At 41.3% G+C, this 20,879-nt stretch overlaps 1 protein-coding gene across 1 annotated transcript; it reads right to left on the reverse strand.

The window, feature by feature from the left end:
• Positions 1-11,145: 11,145 nt before the first annotated feature.
• LOC143857932 (tetraspanin-19-like) lies at positions 11,146-19,175 on the reverse strand. Its single transcript, XM_077368484.1, has 6 exons — positions 18,695-19,175; positions 16,852-16,951; positions 13,078-13,158; positions 12,823-12,927; positions 11,539-11,730; positions 11,146-11,445 (listed from the first exon to the last, which is right to left on the reverse strand). The coding sequence occupies exons 1-6, from the start codon at positions 18,844-18,846 to the stop codon at positions 11,434-11,436; spliced, it is 642 nt and encodes a 213-aa protein (XP_077224599.1). The 5' UTR covers positions 18,847-19,175; the 3' UTR covers positions 11,146-11,433.
• Positions 19,176-20,879: the final 1,704 nt, after the last annotated feature.

Below are 20,879 nucleotides of genomic sequence, written 5' to 3' on the forward strand. Positions count from 1 at the left end.
GCTCTCAAGAGCTTCTCCATTTCTTCCTTTATCGCCTGCCGCCTTTCGAGTGCAAAATGTCTTCTTTTCTGTTTCACCGCCTGCAGGTCGGGTCAACACCAAGTCTGTGCGTGCTGACCTCCGGGTCTACGCCGGGCATGTCAGCGGGAGCCCATGCAAAGACGTCTGCATTGTCTTGAAGAAACTGGGTGAGGCTATGCCGGGTGCTGCTGCCTAGAGAGGAGCCAATCTGAACGACTTTCTCATTATCGCATTTGCACAGAGGGATGGAGATAAGGTCTTCGGTGGGCTGAGTCCCCTGGGCTTCGTCCCTCAAATCGAGTAGCTCGATCGGCAGCGACTTCACCTCATTTTTGTCCTTGAGTGCCATGGCATAGTACCCCCTAGACTGTGGTTGATCTCCCCTGACTTCTCCCACGCCGTTTGGCGTTATGAACTTCATTTTCTGGTGATATGCTGAAGCGATGGCGCAGATTAAGTTCTGGCCGGGTCGTCCCAAGATAGCGTTATAGACCGAAGTGGCCTTCACTACCAGGAAGTTGACCATCGTGAAGGCTTGACAGGGCGGCTCTCCGACGAGGACTAGGAGTTCAATCTGTCCTTCCACTTTCACGACCTCCCCTGAGAAACCGAACAAATCGGAGTTTGCCGACCTCAAGCGGTCGTCACATATCATCATTTTCTTGAAAGCATGATAGTACAGGATATCTGCCGAACTCCCGTTGTCGACAAGGATTTTCTTCAATTCCCAGTTCGCGACGAGCATTGTTAGGACCAGGGCGTCGTCGTGAGGCAGTATCAAGTTGTCGAGATCCGCATCTGAAAAGGAGATTTCATTCTCTGTCCTCATCTTTTTGCTGCATGTATGCACGACGTTGACTCGGCGAGCATATGCTTTTCGAGCAGCAGATGATGTGCCCCCGGCTGCTGGCCCGCCCATAATCGTGTTGATGACCCCCTTGGGCTGGGATCGGCGCGCCTCTGGCTGTGGACTGGATGGCGGAGGGGATTGATTCCGCGCATGGGGCGGCTGTGACCGTCGGGGGCTCTGGCCCTGGAGACTCTTCTCCCAACGCTCTCTTCTGTGGCCGTCATCTTTGACATACTTTTCAAGTATCTGCGACCAATCAGCAGCTCGATTTCTTCCTTGAGCTGCCAGCACTCATTTGTGTCGTGCCCGTGGTCCCTGTGGAACCTACAATACTTCGACTTGTCTCTCTTATTCCCCTTGGAGATCATTCTGGTCGGCCACCTTACGAACTCTTCTCCTCTGATTGCGGCCAGTATGTGTCTCCGGGAGGTGTTGAGAGGGGTAAAGTTTTCTTCCCTCCTCTGGGAGGACCTCTCCCTTCTGGGGGCCTTATCATCCCTACGCTGCTTGGTAGGGTTCTTTTCTTCGGAGGTTCTCCTCCGGTTTGAGTCTAAGGCCGCTATAGTCTCCTCCACGGCTATATATTCCTTGGCCCCTGCCATCAGATCCGCCAGTGAGTGCGAGTTCTGGCGAGCAACTGATCGGTGGAAATCGTTGGATTTGGCGCCTGTGAGGAGCGCATTCATGGTGGCTGATGGATCCAAGTTCGACACTTGAAGAGCCTCTCTGTTGAAACGACTGACGAATGTTTTCAGAGGTTCATTGTCCTCCTGTGGCAAGGCCATCAAGGATGCTGTTGTTTTCCTTGGCCTCCGGCTGCTCATGAAATGGCGGACCAGGTCGTCCCCAAAGTCCTCAAAGTTGCCGATGGGGTTCGACTTGATCCTCGAGTACCAGTCCCGGGCTGCACCGGTCAGTGTGGTCGGGAATGCTCTGCAGAGGAATCCGTCAGAGGCGCCGTGGAGGAGCATCATGGTCCTGAACGTTTCCAGGTGGTCCACAGGGTCGGTAGTTCCGTCGTATTGCGGAACCGTCGGCATTTTGAACCCTCTGGGCACTGGCGCGTTCATAACATTATCTGTGAACGGAGGTCTGCTTGAGTACGTCTTCGCAGCGGGCCAGCCCTGATCTTTTACTAGCTCTTCTATACGGTGGTCTATTTCTTCTATTCTCCGTAGCATTGGGTCAGTCCTCCGGTCTGCTCGGTCCAACGACCTGTTTCTCTCCACCGATGGGCTCGCCGCAGAGCAGGACTGACTTTCCGGACTCCTTTGATGAGGCCGGGATTTTTCCTGCGGTGCGCGGTCTTCCTGGGCTCGGTGCTTTCGGGCGGAGCCGGACCGCGACCTCCGACGGTGGTGAGGTTCTATATGGGCATGCCTGGTTCTGGAGTGATGGGCTCGCCTTGTGGAGTGGTGGGTCCGGTCTCCACTGGGGCGTGTTGGCTCTCCTCTATGGGTATTCGACCTTTCCTGTACAGGTCATGGAGCTTCTGGAGGATGTTGGGGAGGCGCTTGGATCAGGTGTTGGTACTGATCAACAAGAGCCGTCATCTGTTGAAAGAGAGCTTGAACTTGGTCTGGAGTGGGGGTGGGATTAAGGTGTTCCGAATGAGCTGGGCTCTGCTCTGCTGTAGCAGAAGGAGCCACCACCTGCGAGGCGATTCCCTCACTCCGGGTCCTACGAGGTACAACGGCTCGGGTAGTTTGGGCAGTTGGTACCTGAGCACTCTTCCGCCCTGCCATTTTGTATAGGGGACTCGAACAGCTTTTAGTTCGTGGTCCCACGGATGGCGCCAATCTGTTAGGCCTAAAATCGGTAACAGATATAGCAATGATGTAAGAGCTGGGCTTGAGGACCCGAGGAGCGGAAGTGAAGGAGGTGAGCCCTGCACAAGAGGAAACAAGGTCAGAAGACCAACCCGGAGTCGTTACTCCAGACAGGCCCTTTGACACTTAAGTTAGTACGAGTAGGAATGCTGAGCGAGTTTTTAAGAATGGTAGTTCAGAAGTTATTACCCTTCGATCTGAGCCTTGCAAGGCCTTTTATAAAAGGGGACCTGAGGTGGTTGGATTACCTACCTCAGGACAGGTGTCGGACCCTCTGTGGGTTTAGGTGCACCCACTATTTAGGCAATTACCAGATTACCCCTGCGCAGCAGTTGGGCTTGCGGTGGGCCCTTCCGGGGCCACGTGTCGACAGCTCATTAGTTGCTGTTTTTTGTACCCCATCACATCCGATCTGCAGATATCTACAAATTACACTGTTAGATCATCCTATTTAGATTATTTTTGGGGCACTGTCAATTTGTGTTGGGGCCCAACAAATGAATGCTTTGAATCATCATATGGAGTGGACTCCATTAAAAAAAAAAATATGTACGTGCGGACACATATAAAAACTCTGGCTTATAAGCCATGCACATGGGCTTGATCGGCCAGGTGATCCGGCCCAACTAGAGCACACATCCACTGGCTATTCCGACCATGGTTGGCATGTGCTAAGGGCATAGATTGGTTGCCATCCACTGGCTATCCCGACCATGGTTGGCATGTGCTAAGGGCATAGATTGGTTGCCTTAAGATTCATCTTGACCCAATCAATTATTCTCAATTAGGGGTAGGGGTGCAACTCAAGTCAATTTTTGGCAATTCGGTTTTAGCTTTTGTCATAAAATCGGGTCAGGTTTTGGTTGATTCCAATTCAATTTTTGAAAAAAGCTCAACCCGAACCAAGTTACACCCATATTTTCAATGGTTGGGTTTGGAACGCTAAGTTGAATAGATAGTATCTCTAAGGTAGTTACCTTGTAGATTAGTTGTATAAGTACTCAATTGGGAGGAGAAAAACATTTGATTTACCTGGAATTAACCTTGTAGAATAGAAACATGTAGTGTTTGGTTGCCAATCTCACACAGCAGTTGGAGGGGATGTAATTACCAACATAGAAAGAGAGGAGAGAGAGAGAGAGAGAGAGAGAGAGAGAGCATAATGATCCAACCCCAACCCCCCCCCCCCCCCAACATAATTTGATGTCAAAAAGCATTAAAAGTCTGCCCACAAATCACGTCACAAGGGGGGCACATGCAGTTACTACCTCATAAAATTGTCTCTAGTTTCAGGGATTTCAATGCTACATTGGCAATGAAGCACCATAAAGTTGAAGAAAATTGCAATTTTTTTGCTTGGGAAATCCCGGAGGATGCCAGGCATGTGGTATCCAAACAGAGCAAGTTAATTTAGTAAACAATGTCACATGACAACAAAAGACATACATCAAGCCACAATGACGGGTGTATAAAATTTTCAGCTAAAAAACTGATCGAATAGAAAAAAGGAAATGATTTCCCCGCTCCAATGTTTTGATAAAGATGGGGAAGCATCTTGTCGCATAGTATTTAAAGGGCTTAAAAAGCTTTTTGAGAACCGTAATATTCTACCGACAGCCCTCTAAATGCTACATGACAAGATGCCTCGCGTATCTTTATCGAACAGGGGAGCGCTGAAATCATTTCCATAGAAAAATGTTAAAAAATAGTGAGGATGATAAACCACGATGGATGAAAAGAACAGGTTTAACATAACATCATCGTGATAATAAAACTTGATACAAACCTTGCTTATATAGGGTATATAACATTTTCAGCTAAAAAACTGAATAGAAATGGGAAATGATTTCCGCACTCCAATATTTTCATAAAGATGGGGAAGCATCTTGTCGTGTAGTATTTAAAGGGCTTAAAAAGCTTTTTGAGAACCATAATATTCTACTGACAGCCCTCTATATGCTACCTAACAAGATGCCTCACGCATCTTTATCAAACAGGCGAGCGCTGAAATCATTTCCACGACGGATGAAAAGGACAGGTTTAATATAGCATCATTGTGATAATAAAACTAGATACAAACCTTGTTTATATACTGGAAGATCTATATAAGCAATCATTGATATAAGATCAACGCTCTAGATTGAGTAAGAAGTGCATCGCATACTTGTAGAGATATGGATGATTGTTTAGCCCTAAGTTCAATTACACAAGACCGAGTAGCAACACTTTTCCGGTTTTGGGAAAAGTGTTGCTACTCGGTCTTGTAGCTAAGCTTATCTACTCGGTTGGGTTAAATACAGTGGGGACCCACATTGTTTGGGTGATCCAAACCATTCATTTGAAAGCCCCTTACCTAGATAGGGTGTCCACAAAAATTCAGATCCATAGGATCATCCTAACTCATCCAACAATGGAGGGAAAAATGGGAAAAAATGGACAGACACAGTTTGTCCAAAAATCTGCCCATTTTTCCCTCCACTGTTGGATGGGTTAGGATCATCCAATGGGTCTGATTTTTTGTGGACACCCTATCTAGATAAGGGGCTTTCAAATGAGTGGTTTGGATCACCCAAACAATGTGGGCCCCCCACTGTATTTAACCTGACCGAGTAGATAAGCTTAGCTACAAGACCGAGTAGCAACACTTTCCGGTTTTATTATTGGTGAAACTATAAAATAAAAAATAATATCCCGTGATTCATCCATTTTCTCTTCATAATTTACTAACTAAAATATAAATAAAACAAACTAAAACGTTTTAAGACTTACAGAAGTGTTTACATGGATAAAAGGGTCTTTGCATTGGCCCTTCACCACCTGAGACTAAGAACAAATTCTATTTTTATAGTCCCTATAAAGTACTTGGAGTTTATTGACATATAAATAAATTGGATCAGATATTAAGCAGATAATAATTCAGATATTCTAACATTTTATTGTTTTACTTCTAATACTAGATTTATGTTCAACACATCGTAGATTTCACAAAGTATGAAAACAAAAACCTTATTTCCTTTGATCATGAGTTTCATCAATTTTAAAAAATGACTGGAAAATAGCAAAAGTTATAGAAAAACAAATCCTTACAGGAGAGATATTCATTCGTTCTGGAGTTTTTTTTTTTTTTTTTGAAAAATTGATTCTAAAATTTTCAAACTTTTGAGGCTTTTAAGTTTTATTTCAAAAGTGCCAGTAATTTTTTTTTTTTTTAATAAGTAAACAGAAATAAAATGCATATCTTGAAATAAAAATGTGAGGCTTTTTTTTTTTGATGGGTAAGCTGGGGTTAGGCAAGACCCCTACCAAATATCATTGATAAAAAAGAAAAAAGGAACATCAAGGGGGGGCTTAGAAGCCAACAGTCTCAGTGGGAACCAAAAGTACAAATAAGAAACAAAAGAAGATTACAGCCTTCTGTAGGGGGTTCCATTTCGGTCTTCATCAATGATCTTGAGGAGGGATGGGGAGGCCAAAGAGGGGACAGTGAAGATCCCTTTGCAGGGGCAGCTTCTTTTGGAGAGAAAGTCCGCGGCTGAATTTGCTTCTCTCAATGTATGGGAGATCCAACTGTGGAGGAGGAGGAGCTGATTTCTTATCTTGCGCAACAGGGGTCTCTTTGTCCATGGCACAGTGGCAGTACCCTTAATAATATCAACAACGAAATTTGAATCAGATTCTATCCACAGTGATTGGATGCCCATGGCAATGGAGAGCTCCAATCCTTTACAACTGCATCGAATTCAAGCTCAAAGATTTCCTGCTTAGCTACATTTTCCGAGAACATTGCAAGGGACAGTCCATGAGAGCCACGGAAAAGGCCTCCGATCCCCCCACCTTCAGGCTCTAAGGATGCGTCTGTGTTGAGCTTGAATTCCAGGTTATTTCGAGGGATCCAATAACAGATTCGTGGCTCAGCTATTTTTGGGTAGAGTTTGAAGTTGAAGTGCATTGCAACTTTTTGGTTCATTTTAGAGGGAATGTCATAGAGATTCATTCCATTAATCTTGATGCTTGTTTCCATGAGGATGGATCTAAGGATGTATTTCTTGTGGGTGCTCGATGATTGGAAGATTCTTCGATTGCGCTCCGTCCAGAGATGATGGATTAGGGAGGTGAATCAATGCTTTAGGGTAGTTGCCACCTGACCTTTCCCCTTGCTGTGAAGTCTCACCCATTCTTCCTCTTCGAGTAGGGTGTGTCTCAGCCTTCTATAACCAGCTCTCCCGAGAAGATTTTTCCAAATCCAAGCTGAGTAACTACATCTAAAGAATAAATGTTCCACAGATTCAGGCTCAAATTTGCAGAGAGTACTGGTTGGGTCAATCATAATGCCATAAGACCTGATTCTGTCTTTTGTGAGGAGCTTGTTGTGCATGGCTTTCCATGCAATGAAGGCGAAACGGGGAATGTGGCCTGGGTACCAAATGGTTGCCAACCAAGGGCTTAGGAGACTTATTTCTAAGCGTGTCCCATCCACTTTTAGTGCTGTATGCTCCATCTGTGGCTGGTTTCCAAATGGGATGATTGCATTCGTCATCACTTAGAATAATCTTGTTGAGTTCAGCCTTTTCATCTCTGAGGGATGGAATGTGGATCTGGGGTTTCCAAATTCCATCCATACATATGTCAGAAAGGAGATTTAGAGAACTAAGGGAGTAATTTGAATGATTTCTGCGGAAGAGAGAGCTCAGGGTCCCAGCTGGAAGCCATGGCTGATCCCAAAGATCAACTTCTTCTTCTTTCCCAATCTAATAGCAAATAAAAGGTTTTGCCAGTTTCCTTGCTTTGAAGATGTTTCTGATTCCTCAGGAAGGTTTTGACGGCATTGGGACGGTCCAAATGTTTTTCCTTTTGACGTATTTGTTTTGAACCCAGTTTGTCCACAGTGATTTTTTCTTTTCAAGAAGGTGCCATAGCAGCTTAACTTGCAGAGCCCTGCTAATATCTTCCAGGGTTTTGATGCCTACACCGCCTTCACTTTTCAGCTTGCACATTTCAAACCAGCTGATTGAGTGAATTTTTTTGATGCAATCTGGGCCCCCCCAAATGAAGTCTCTGAAAAAAAATTCAATTTGATTGAGGATACCTTTGGGGAGAGCAAAAGAGGAAGCCCAGTAAATATGGAATGAGCTAAGGACTGATTTTACAAGCTCGATTCTTCTAGCTTGAGCTAAGTTCTTGCAGCACCATAGTTGCATTCGCTTTTTGATCTTCGATATGAGAAGAGTGCAGTCATTTGCAGAGAGCCTAGAAGAGATGAGTGGGAGGCCCAGGTAGGAGATTGGAAGCTTTCCTTCGTTTATTTGAAGCATATGAGAAATTCTTCTTTTTTGAGAAACACCCAGACCTGCAAAAAAGACTTCACTTTTGACCTTGTTCACTTCTAACCCAGTTGTCATAGAGAATTTATTCAAGCAGTCAAGCACTTCTGAGGCACAGGGAGTATTCCCATCTGCAAAAACCATTAGATCATCAGCAAACATTAGATGGGTTATGGTGGTGCTACCTCTAGAAAAAGGGGTAGTAATCCTTTTTTGATTCAGAGCTTCTTCAAAGAAGACAGATAACATCTCCATGGTGATGCAGAAGAGAAGAGGGGATAAGGGATATCCTTGTCTTAGGCCATTTGAGGAGGTAAAGTGACCTTGGGGAGAGCCATTGATAATGATAGAGAAAGATGGTTTGTTTATGCATTCAGAAATCCAAGCTAACCACTTATCATCAAATCCTTGCTTCTCCATAAACTCCAGAAGAGCATTCCTATTCACATTGTCAAAAGCTTTTGCTAAGTCCAACTTGAGACACATAGTTCTAGTGAATGAGTGGGTGTGAAACTTGTGAAGGAGATCATGTGAAAGAAGGATATTCTCTTGGATTAGCCTACCATGAATGAAGGCTAACTGAGCAGGGTGAATGAGAGAATCCATCACAGACTTTAATCTTGTTGCCAAAATTTTTGTTATAGTTTTATAAACAAAATTACAAAGAGAGATGGGGCGAAATTTTTCAGGGGTGGTGGCCTCAATGCAATTTGGGATCAGGGAAATGAAGGTGGAGTTGATCTCAGAGAGCAAAGTGCCTTTAATGAAGTAGTTTTGGATGGCTTTGGTGAAGTCATGCTCTATGAGGTACCAGAAAGTTTGGAAGAAGGCTGCATTAAAACCATCGGGGCCTGGGGCCTTGTACCTGTTTGCCTTGAACACCACCTCTCTAATCTCCTCTTTTGTGACTTGTTTTGACAGGGAGGAGGCTTGATCAACAGTTAGTCTTTTAATGGGGTTTGGAGGGAGGAGGCTTTGGGATTTACCATTGGTCAGCACCATTTTGAAGTGATTGAGAAAGATGTCAGCAATTTCCTTGGGGTTTGAGGTTTGGGAATTATTAGGACCATTGATGGCAAGGATGCTATCTTGGTGTTGTATGGATTTCATGGAGGTGTGGAAGAATTTGGTGTTGGAGTCACCAAGTTGGAGCCATTGCACTCTAGATTTCTGCTTGTATAGGGATTCTTCAAGAGATGAGGCTATTATAAGGTCAGACCTGAGCTTGTCTTCAAGAGATATGAGAGCAGGGTTGAGAGGGTCAGATTGAAGATGGGTTTGGGTTTCAGATAGCTTATTTCGAATAAGAGGGGTAGTGATGTCCACTCTTCCAAAGATGTCTTTGTTCTAAGCCTTCAAATGGGTTTTGACTTCCTTTAGTTTGCGACAGAGTTGGTACATTGGGTTGCCTTTGAATTTGAAGTTCCAAGCTCTTTCAACAATAGGAAAAAGTGACCTGTCCTCAATCCACATGGTCATGAATCTGAAAGGCTTTGGACCAAGGTTTTCCTGAGGGTGAATGGAAATGGAAAGGGGGCAATGGTCCGAGATGCCAGGGGGAAGGAATGCAGTGAAGGCTAGGGGGAATTGGTGAAGCCATAGCTCATTGACCAGGGATCTATCAAGCTTGGCTACTTTCTATTAGCAGAGGATCTATTGTGCCAGGTCCAGTTTTGGCTGTTTGAACGAAGATCAGATAAGGAGCAGTTGGTGAGGCATTCATTGAATTCTTCCATCTCATTGAGGTGGTGGTTTGTGTTGCCAAGTCTCTCACTAGCATATCTGACCACATTAAAGTCCCCCACCAATAACCAAGGGAGAGTAATTCCAGGTTCCAAGCTTTCTAAATTAGACCACAGGGCTCTACGGGAAATATAGTAGTTATGGGCGTAGACTGCGGTAAGGTTGAAACATTGATTTGTTTAAATAATCTGCACCTCTGAATGGACATATTGGCTGGTCTCTTCAAGAATATTGATGTCAACAAGGTTTGAGTTCCAGAGGATCCAAATTTTGCCCTTTATGACAGCAGAATAGTTTCCATGGACTCTCCATCCTTCACAGATCTGGGAAGCATAGTCATTTAGCTTGTGAACCTTTGCTTTTGTTTCAATAATGCAGCATATTGGAGCCCGAGTCTTTTGATGAGCTCAGCAATTTCTTTTCTCTTGTTGCTGGTACAGAGACCTCTGATATTCCGGGAATTAACAATCTTCATTAGGAATAATGGCGTGGGAAGGAGGGCTCATGGAGATACTTTCAGAATGGCGAGGAGGAATCTTCTTCTGGTTAGCCAGATCAGGAGGTTGGGAGAGGGGTGGGCTCCCAGGGGTTATTGAAGGAAGGTTCTGGCCCAACAGAGAAGGGAAGGGGGTGCCACTTCTAGAGTGTTGTTCCGCATGGGACTCAGGGCTTTTAAGGGAGTTTTTCTTTTTTCCCTTTTTTTTGGATGATGGGGTAGAGGAGGTTAGGTTTGGATTTTCTTATGCAGGGGTGGGGGTGGGGGTGGATTTTGAGTGCAGGGTTGCTGGAAATGGTTGGGGATCAGATTGGGTAGTGGCTGGCGTGGCTTCAGATTGGGAATCAGCAAAAGAGATCAAGGAGATTTCCCGATTCTCAGATGACTTTCCAAGACCTTGGAAACAAGGGAATTGGAGGGAGGGACACTCCGCATGGGACTCGGGGCTTTTAATGGAGCTTTTCTTTTTTCCTTTTTTTCTGGATGATGGGGTAGAGGAGGTTAGGTTTGGATTTTCTGATGCAAGGGTGGGGGTGGATTTTGAGGACAGGGTTGCTGGCAAAGGTAAATATTATACCCGTGGTCTTAATAGTTGGTAAATATTATACCGGTGGATTATCGGTGGACATAAATTCACCGCTGAATGCCGGCGGTCAAAACCGTCGGTAAAATATCCACTATTATAACTTCTGGTATATTTATTTACATTTTCTGGCGGTATGCGAAAACCAGGGTAAGATGACCTACTATCAGCAAACCCATAAATTCAAAAGGGTGAGAAGGGGTTGGAAAATACCCTAACAAGGGGGTGGAAATAGTATTAGCTCCCTGAATATATGACGGTCATATGCATTGCAAGCATGAACAGATGAAGAACAAATCAACTTTAGAAAGCACAGAGAGATACATTTACTGCTATAGATCTTAGATAAAGTTTCAAAGGTAGAATTTTCTGCAGCTATGTTTATCATCAAGTATGAGATCTTAATGATCCCATCAACCCCATTCTGCTTTTAAATTTTACATGCCCAGTTGAATAACAGGCCTTTCATCAACAAAAATGCTGTCCGCCCGCAGCCACGAACCCTGCCTGGAATGGTTTTCTTTCTTTCTTTCTTTCTTTCTTTTTGGAATGGTACCGTTCCTGGAATGGTTCCTTCAATATAGTTCTCATTAACTGTTTATCTGTAAAAATGGAGACGTGAAATCAGATACCTTACAAAGAAATCTAAAAAGGCTGCAATGTGAGCAAACAACTGACATTGAGCAATGGGTCACCTTTTCAGAAGCACTTGCATTCCAGGCATTGTTCTGCAAGGCGTAGTGGGGGTAGGCAACATATGGAGGGTGCGTAATTTGGTTTCTCAAGAGTGAAACTCTTGCAGGAGTATAATCATCATCGCTATCATAGTAGCTTCCACGATCCGGCCCAAGAGCTCTGAGGATCATGGCCAAGAAGATAGACAATGCCTGCAAAAATCGCACACGGGACCTGCTATGAAGTATGAATTGAAAAGAAAGTCAAAATACCCTAGTGTCTAAACTCTAAACTATAAACCATCTCAGAGAAAAGTAAGCATTGGAGTTAGAAGTGAAATGTAGAGAAATCAATCCATTAGCAAATGGCAATGACTACTTAGGGCCTATTTGGATACCTCTAAACAATTTTTGCATATAATCTTATATGCAAATGGTTTTGAAGTTAAATATGATTATTTGCAAATAATGGTTACTAAGAGTTTTAGAAATGAAATATTTAATGGCTTCTTGAGAGAGTAATGTCCCATTTGCAAATCTATACTCTATACAATTGGAAAACATGGGGTGTCATGCCCCCACGGCCCCACCCACCCTAACGCCATTTAAAACATTAGAATAGTATTCATTATTAATAGTCATAGGTGGTCCTGTTTGTCACCAAAAGTCAAGAATAACTGGATTCTCGCCGGTCACACAAAGCTTAGCGAAGATTAGATTTCATGAAAAACTTCTTTGTATTGCCATGTTTCTCTGCTATCTTTGTGTGACCGGAAAAACCAGCGAGAATCCAGCCATCCCTGGATTGTTTAATGCTGGTGCCGAAGAAGGCCTAAATCTATATTTATGTTAAATATAACTAGAATCCTGAGGTTGCGGTGAGCAACCCCAAAATCTTTCATGCCAATGGAGATCAAATAAATAGTTCTTGAGCTGTCACGCACAAAAACCCCTAGGTCATTTAAAACCATGTAAATGTAAATCTCTCTATGTATTAGATATATAAAGAGGCTATTTAAAACTTATCCAGCGTGCTGTTCTCTTGTAAGATTAACTTAAAACAGCCTTATTTGCAAATGAGGACTCATTTTGGTGATAACAACCAAAGAGGCCCTTAGTTCTCTTATGAAATGCATTTGTCATTTTTTAAGACAGTGAATGAGTAGTACTATAAAATTGAAAGCATATACACAGTTTCAAGTGTATGGAAGCTTCATTTTTACACTCACAGGACAATAGCATGCAATTTACAAAGCTACCCAAAACAACAACTGCAACAGAAAAAGTTGGGTTTCACAAACTAACCTGTGCAGCTACAATCGATGAAGCTATCCATTTGCAGATTTTGAAGTTTGAATTGATGAAATCCTTAAACTCGTCAAATCTCCCTGTTCGATCTTCCGGGAAATCCTGAGGCAGAATCAAAACCAAGTTAAAAAGGAAAGCCATGTATGCAAAAATGTGTGTGTGTGTGTGTGTGTGTGTGAGAGAGAGAGAGAGAGAGAGAGAGAGAGAGAGAGAGAGAGAGCATGACACAATGGCACTAAGAAGACAGCACACCTCTTCCCAATTGTTGTTCAGAAACACGTCTGCAGTGACCGCAGCCTCCAGCAGGACAAGCAAAAAGACAAATGTCATATACTGTGTCCATTTAAGGTTGACAATGAACAATCTCATATTTAATTCTCCACTTAAACAACAGAGTTTACAGCATGAAGGTAAGAATCATGCAAGTTGTTTGTACAACAAATGTTATATTATCCGATTTTCTGAAAATCAAATCATATAAGAAATTGTATGTAATCTTTCATTTTTTCCATAAAATTAATGAAAAAACTGTCAAAAGAAACAGACAAGGACAAATGAACCATATTCTAATATTCCGCACCGAAATTTATTTGATTTAAATGTAAGCTATGGCATTATAAATATAAAGATATATATATATATATATATATATATATATATATATATATATATATATATATATATATATATATATGAGAAAAGAGAAGGTACTCCCTGGAGTAGATAACTTATCTACTCCCTACCTTAAAATAACAGTTGGGGCCACATTGTTTGGGTGATCCAAAGCATTCATTTGATGGGCCCTCAGGTGTGCCCAAAAAATCAGCTCGATAGGATCATCCTAACCCTATGAACTATGGAGGCAAAAATGGACGTGTATAAACTGCACAAATCTGTCCATTTTTTGCCCCCACAGTTCATAGGGTTAGGATGATCTTATCGAGCTGATTTTTTGGTCACACCCTATCTATGTGAGGGCGCATCAAATGAATGCTTTGGATCATCCAAACAATGTGGCCCCAACTGTTATTTTAAGGTAGGGAGTAGATAAGTTATCTACTCCAGGGAGTACCGTCTCTTCTCTCTCTCTCTCTCTCTATATATATATATATATATATATATATATATATATATATATATGAGGAAACTGTTGGTGCGCTTAAGCTCACCAAGCTTATGGAGCGCTTAAGCGCCCAATCACATAGGTGCCAAATTTTCTGTGGTGATCCAAACCATTCATTTGCAAGGCCCTATTGTAGATAGGGGGTGTACCAAAAATCAGCTCCATAGGATCATCCTAACCCCTCCATTTGTGGAGGACAAAAATGGGCAGATTTGTGGACAAACAATGTCTGTCCATTTTGACCTCCACAAATGGATGGGTTAGGATGATTCTATGGAGCTGATTTTTGGTACACCCCCCATCTATGTAAGGGCCTTTCAAATGAATGCTTTGGATCATCCTAACAAAGTGGGCCCCCATGTGATTGGGCGCTTAAGCGCACCATAAGCTTGGTGAACTTAAGCGCACCAACAGTTTCCTATATATATATATATATATATATATATATATATATATATAGAGAGAGAGAGAGAGAGAGAGAGAGAGAGAGAGAGAGAGAGAAGGGTTGCTGCTCTCGAGCGCAGCTAGGCTTAGCTGCGCTCGAGCACAGAAACAGGGGGGTGGGGACATTGGGGGGCTGTCCTAAGCATTCATTTGGAAGGCCCCATCATGGATGGGGGGTCTACCAAAAATCAGCTCCATTGGATCACCAATGGGTGTGTATTTGTGGGGCCAAAAATGGAAAGATACTGTTTGTCCACAAATCTGTCCATTTTTGGCCCCACAAATGGACACCCTAAGGTGATCCAATGGAGCTAATTTTTTGGTGGACACCCTACCCATGAAAGGGCCCATCAAATGAATGCTTTGGATCCCACCCAAAATGTGGCCCCACGCTGTTTCTGTGCTCAAGCGCAGCTAAGCTTAGCTGTGCTCGAGCGCAGCAAATGCATGCTCATATATATATATATATATATATGTGTGTGTGTGTGTGTGTGTGTGGAGCTACATGTAGCATAAGGGGGGCAGTTGCCCCTGTTGAGTTGGGCCAAATCCTTAATAGGCCCAACTCAATTGGGCCCAGCCCTCTTTAAAATTTGAAGGCCTGCCCCCGTTATGTATAACCCTGTATAAGCTTGCCCCCCTTATTCATAAATCCTGGCTCCGCCACTGTATATGTGTGTGAGGAAAGTGTTTCTGAGCTCGAGCTCAAAAACTCATGCTGGCCCACATTTTTGGGGTTATCCAAAGCATTCATTTGAGAGGCCCTTACGTGGATAGGGTGCCTACAAAAATCAGGTCCATAGGATCATCCTAACCCTTCCATTTGTGGAGGGAAAACATGGGCAGATATGTGGAGAAACAGTATCTGTCCATTTTTGCCTTCACTTTTGGATGGGTTAGGATGATCCTATGGACCTGATTTTTGGTACACACCCAATCCATGTAAGGGCCTTTCAAATTAATGCTTCGGATCACCCCAAAAATGTGGGCCCACATGATTTGTTGACACTCGAGCTCAGATAAACTATCTAAGCTCGAGCTCAGAAACACTTTATATATAGGGATTTACTAGGAAATTTCATAGAAAGCCATTTTGCAGATGACTTTTGCTGAGAGAACAGCCACCTGAGATGAAATAAATGAATAAGACAATCTTCTGAAAAGTGAGCCTGTGTGGCTGTTCTCTCATGAATTGTAAGATTTTTTCATCTAAGATTGAAAATGACTCATGACTTATTTTCAGTGACAATTAAATCGAACAGTTGGATTATCATAGATAATAAAACTCAAGAGCATGAGCAGAAACCTTGATGATTTATGGCATTCACTTGTAAGATGGATGCATCTATTCAGACTCCGTGTATTACTTTTTATCTATTCCACTTGAACCATTTACGATCAATATTTTATTATATCATACATTTACCAACAGAAACATGGACAGAGCCAGATCATACAAAGTTGTAGCATTTTTAGATTATAAACAACCGCAAAAAATTGAAAGCACCAAGAAAAAATAGATAAAATTCAAAACTTGCTTAGGCATTGGTAATTAACTTCATTTAGCTTCAATCATTCAAAAAAAAAAACTTCATTTAGCTTCAAAATACTCCTTGGCTAGGTGCTGAGTTTTCACCACTCCTCGGTTAGCTGTTGAGTTTTCACCAAGAATATTTCCTAGAAACCAATTCATTTCAAGTTGTCTTCTGTTCAGAACAAAATTACCATTTTAGGAGTGGCTGTGACAAGACATGAGGTTGTCTTCAGGGTTGAAATTCATATTCTCCCAGTTTAGCAAGCATCTATGTAGCAACCATACACTACTCAAATAACAGAATTGCATGCTCCATTTAAACTAAAGTTCAAGCATAAAAGCAAGGTCAACATAAGCTTATTCTAATAAATAATAATAATCTTTTTTTATGGGTAATAATAATAATAATCTTGGTGACACTTTTATAACAAATGTTTGGTAACCTGCTCAGAGAGCACCAAGTGATCCCGTTTTGCATTCTTAACTCTTCTATTTCAACGATGTTTTGAAAATTTCTATTGAAAATATAAGACTGGGTAGAATTGACCTGATCAAGATGGTTCTAAAACACCAAAAAACACAAAAAGCATAGTACAACTTGAAGTTTCTAGTTTATCAATGCTCAACTATGCCTTGAGTCATCTCCAACTCAGGTCTTCCTTTATTCAGACTCGAGTTTTGGGTTTTCAAACCACAAGCTTGACAGTGGTAATTCTGTAAAATCATCATAACATTCATCATAATATTTCAACTATTAATTCCACTAGAAAGCAATGCCGAATATGCCCATCCTAAATAGTAAGCCCAGTGGTTTTGAAGAACTACAGAAACAGACTTTCTAAAAGTAAACCCGAGCCAGGAAACTGATGAAGGGAAAATGGAATGAAGAAACCATTTTCTATCTAATTTCTTCAGAAAAGGATACACAAGAAAGGCAGTGACCATTAGCAGTATCCGCAGCAATATGTCCAGAGCATGTTATCACACATAAGGTGATTCCCAAACCAAGAAAAGTGTAAATAAACCTGCAGTTGGAGATGGAAGCAGTTTAGTTTACTTTTAAAATAAAGTAACCATGTAGAATATATAGTTCACTGTTAAAAGATCTTCACATAAGAAGAAAGTAAATTGCTTTCCCAAGAGTTCCCCTACACAAATTAAACTAGGAAAATGATTTGAAGACACCAGGCCGAGAAGGCCATTGCCTGCACGACCCTCATTGTGTGTCAGATTGCACTGGTGGTCTGGCCCACACGCAGGGAATGCAGGCGGGGTCCATTCCAGGTGGCATCGTCACTGCAGCATCCTGCTGGCACTTCTCATTAAACTAACAGGAAAATCATCAACATAAATAAAATTTGAGTTGCAGTGATTAAAATAAATGTATTCCAAGCAATAGAAACGATTTAAACAACCTTAGAGTGCATAATTAGCCAAAAATATCTATCTTGCTATAGAGAATAAGAGATTAGTGCACGTACATATTGAAATCTTCAAAAGAGACATTAAATTTCTACCGGAAAAGGATAGATAAAGAAAACAAGAACATAAATACTTTCATCCAGAAAAACACATTGTGAAAAGAACATGACTGCCAATTTTAAGAAGTCAAGAACATCAATATTTTCATCAGGAAAAAACAGATTGTGAACAAAGGGGGTATAAAATTACTGCAAATTTTAAGAACAAATCCTCTGTACAAAAATACTTGCCATCCTAGCCAGTTCAAATAAGAGATCCATATTAGATATATATAAATCATACTCAACTCTTCCACATATTACCAAAAACACTAAACTAATAAACCTCTTTGGCAGTTTACCATTTCATGATAGAAGCAGTGTGAAAGGTAAGGAATAAAAAAGAGAAAGCTCCTGCCTATTGAAAATCAAATAATACTATGCAAATTCTCTAACAAACACCAATTTTTTCTTACCATTCAAAAAACAATTTTTTCTTTCGAAAAGGAAATGGTCATAAAAGTCATTTGCTCTTCATCAAAAGGCAATCACCAACTATCCGCTATCCATTCTGCCAACAAGCAACAGAATCACAATCTCACTCATCCAAACAGTAGCTAAATTAAAATGCCCATGACACCTCAACCAAGTATATTCAAAATCTCATTTCTCCTTCATCAAAGAGTAATCAGAAACAACCAGTCACCCAATGAAACACTATAGCACATCACACCAACAGAAGCTAAACACCAATTTCCCTTCCATCAAATAAAAATAAGACCAAAGCAAAAACAGTAAACCTTCTTACCCTAAAGAATGTCAAGGACAACTTGGAAGGAAGAAAAAACCCATTTCAAAAAGATGGTAACTGATTTCTAAAACTTCAGTGTCTACTCCATCAAATGAGAAGGAATGAAAAAGTAGTCCCAACATAAGTTGCAACTAATATAAGTTATCAACCTTTTCATAGAGAAAGCAACTTTAGTAAAAGAGAGACAAAAAGCAACCCACCAAGTAATATCATTTTACCTTCAATAAAAGATAATATTACACATCTAAAAGAGAGACAAAAAGTGAAAAAAAAACAACCCACACACAAAGTAATATCAAAAAATAATTTCACCTCCTTGGAACAATACCTCCAAAATTAAATCATCCCAATCAAACAGTCCCATTTATGTCAGTTCAAAAGAAAAGTTCCATTTATAAATTGAAAAAACAATCTCAATCCAAGATTAACAAACAATTAAATTCAAGATTAACAAAAGAAAAAAAAACCCAGAAAATAATGTTGTTAAAGAAATTTACCATGGGGGCTGAAAATCTGAATCACCAATGTTTTTCTGCCAAACCCTAAGCATCCAAGAAGAATATAAAATCATAGCAATCCCAACCATTCCTATACCCAAATTCACCAATTTCAGGAGAGATTGAAGACAACTCCTTATGATTCTCCCCATTGATTAAGCCTCCCAAAACCACAAGAGGCTGATGAAATTAAGGGATATTTATTTACCAGTAAAAAAGGATTGGAAATTTAGGTTCAACAAGAAATTAATGCATGAAATGAACCCACATAAATATCACCCTAATAGAAAAGATAAGAACAACCTCGTTTGTCAAAAAAAGGGGTTTTTTTTCTGAAATTTGAGGGTTTTAAACAAGCAAAATGATTTGGGAAATGAACCAGAAAAGAGACCAAAAATATGAAAATCCGTGGATTTATTCCCACATGGGTCGATGAAAACTAGGCTTTTTTTTAGCAGTAATTGAATTTGAAATTTATCGGTTTTAAGCAATTTATGGGATTTGGAGAATGGGAATTCATGGTAATTTTTAATGGGAGATGATAAATTCGCACCCCCAGGATAATTCGCCCCCCTTTAGAGTGAATTGACGTCAAAAAAACGTTAAATTCTGCCACAAATACCGTCTTTTTTTACGCTTTTTGACGTCAATTCAAGGTAAAGTGGTGCGAATTATCCTACAGAGGGTGCGAATTTATCATTTCCTTTTTAATTGTTACTTTTCTTTTTCCTGGTTCAAAATACACGCCAAAATTCAACCTTGCTTGGATTCTAGGCTAGCGAAAACTCGTATATCTCGCTTATTATCGTATAGAGAGAGAAGTAAGAATCTCGAGAAAAATCTCTTCGATTGATCTGAACCGTCCACTTAATAGACCTTTGTTTAGAACTTAAAGCCCAAAAATCATCCCAATCGTCCAATTACAACTCAACTCGATTAATCCTTTGTCCCAAACTAGTTGTGGTGCTAATGAATCCTTTACCATTTGGCTGCCGGAATTTTTTTGGTTCTTGGGATTTTTGTGGGACAAAAAACTTCTTAGGAGATTGGTGGGAAAAAAAACAACCTGGAAGTATCCCGGTAAAATAAAAATCCCATGTTTGGTTGACCGGACTATGGTGGGAAAAAAAATTGTTTGCTTGCTTGAACTGTTGGAAAGAAAAAAAATCTTCTACAAGCTTATTTTTGGTTCCTAGGATTATTTAGGTTCCTGGGAGTATTTTTTTTTCTTCCTGGGTTTTCATACGAGGTTATTTTGATTCCTGGGATTATTTTGGGCCCAGCAACCAAATGTGAGTTTCCTACGGAAATTCCACAAAAGTCCTAAGAACCAAAAATATTCCGGCAACCAAACGGAGAAAATTTTCATGAAGAAGGTGAAGGGATCTACCCTGCTTAAATTGACCAAGTCTAATCTTGACACTAGTTGGGTTCATCTACATAGATAATTTTCTTTCATTTTATCCTATCGAAGGTCATGTTCTCTATTATGTTCCTAGCCCTCAAGTCGTTCCTCACTGTTTCTACCCGAGTTGTGTTTAGTATGCCGCTACATCTTTTTACTCCATCAACTTCGCACGAATCACTTCATCTCACTGGAGCATCCAAAGGTTTACCTTGGACATGCCCAAACCATCTTAAGCGGTGCTTTCTCATCTTCTCCTCAATTGATGCCACCCCACCTTTTTACGAATGCCTTCATTTTTAATTCTATCTAACCTTGCGTGGCCGCACATCCATCTAAGCATACACATCTTCGCTACACTCATCTTCTGCACATGCTGCTTCTTGGTGGCCCAATATTCTGACACCTGAAACTTCAACCAAATTACTCTTTCATTTTTAATCCAACAATGGACTGTTTGCCTATTCGTTTTTCATCCTAGCTTTAACATTTTCTTTTGGGTATACTTTGTATGAGCAATTAATTGCATTTTACATGAGCCATACACAAGATGGCAAGCACCATTCTTGAAATTTATTTTACTTGGAAAACTAATTTTCTGAGGTTTGGTAAACTGAGAAATTATATGGTGCCCCGGCCCTCAAGCCCCGTGAAGGTGGTACTTCAAAAGTACCACGCTTGATATTTGATCCAACAGCAGCTTCTTAAAAAGTGGGCTGCTTTGGATCAAATATCAAGGGTAGTAACGTATGACGGTACTTGACGGTCGGGCACCGTATA

This window comes from Tasmannia lanceolata, unplaced genomic scaffold, assembly GCF_043159265.1.
Source record: "Tasmannia lanceolata isolate RefF3 unplaced genomic scaffold, GAP_Taslan_0.1 ptg000025l, whole genome shotgun sequence".
Taxonomy (NCBI): Eukaryota; Viridiplantae; Streptophyta; class Magnoliopsida; order Canellales; family Winteraceae; genus Tasmannia; species Tasmannia lanceolata.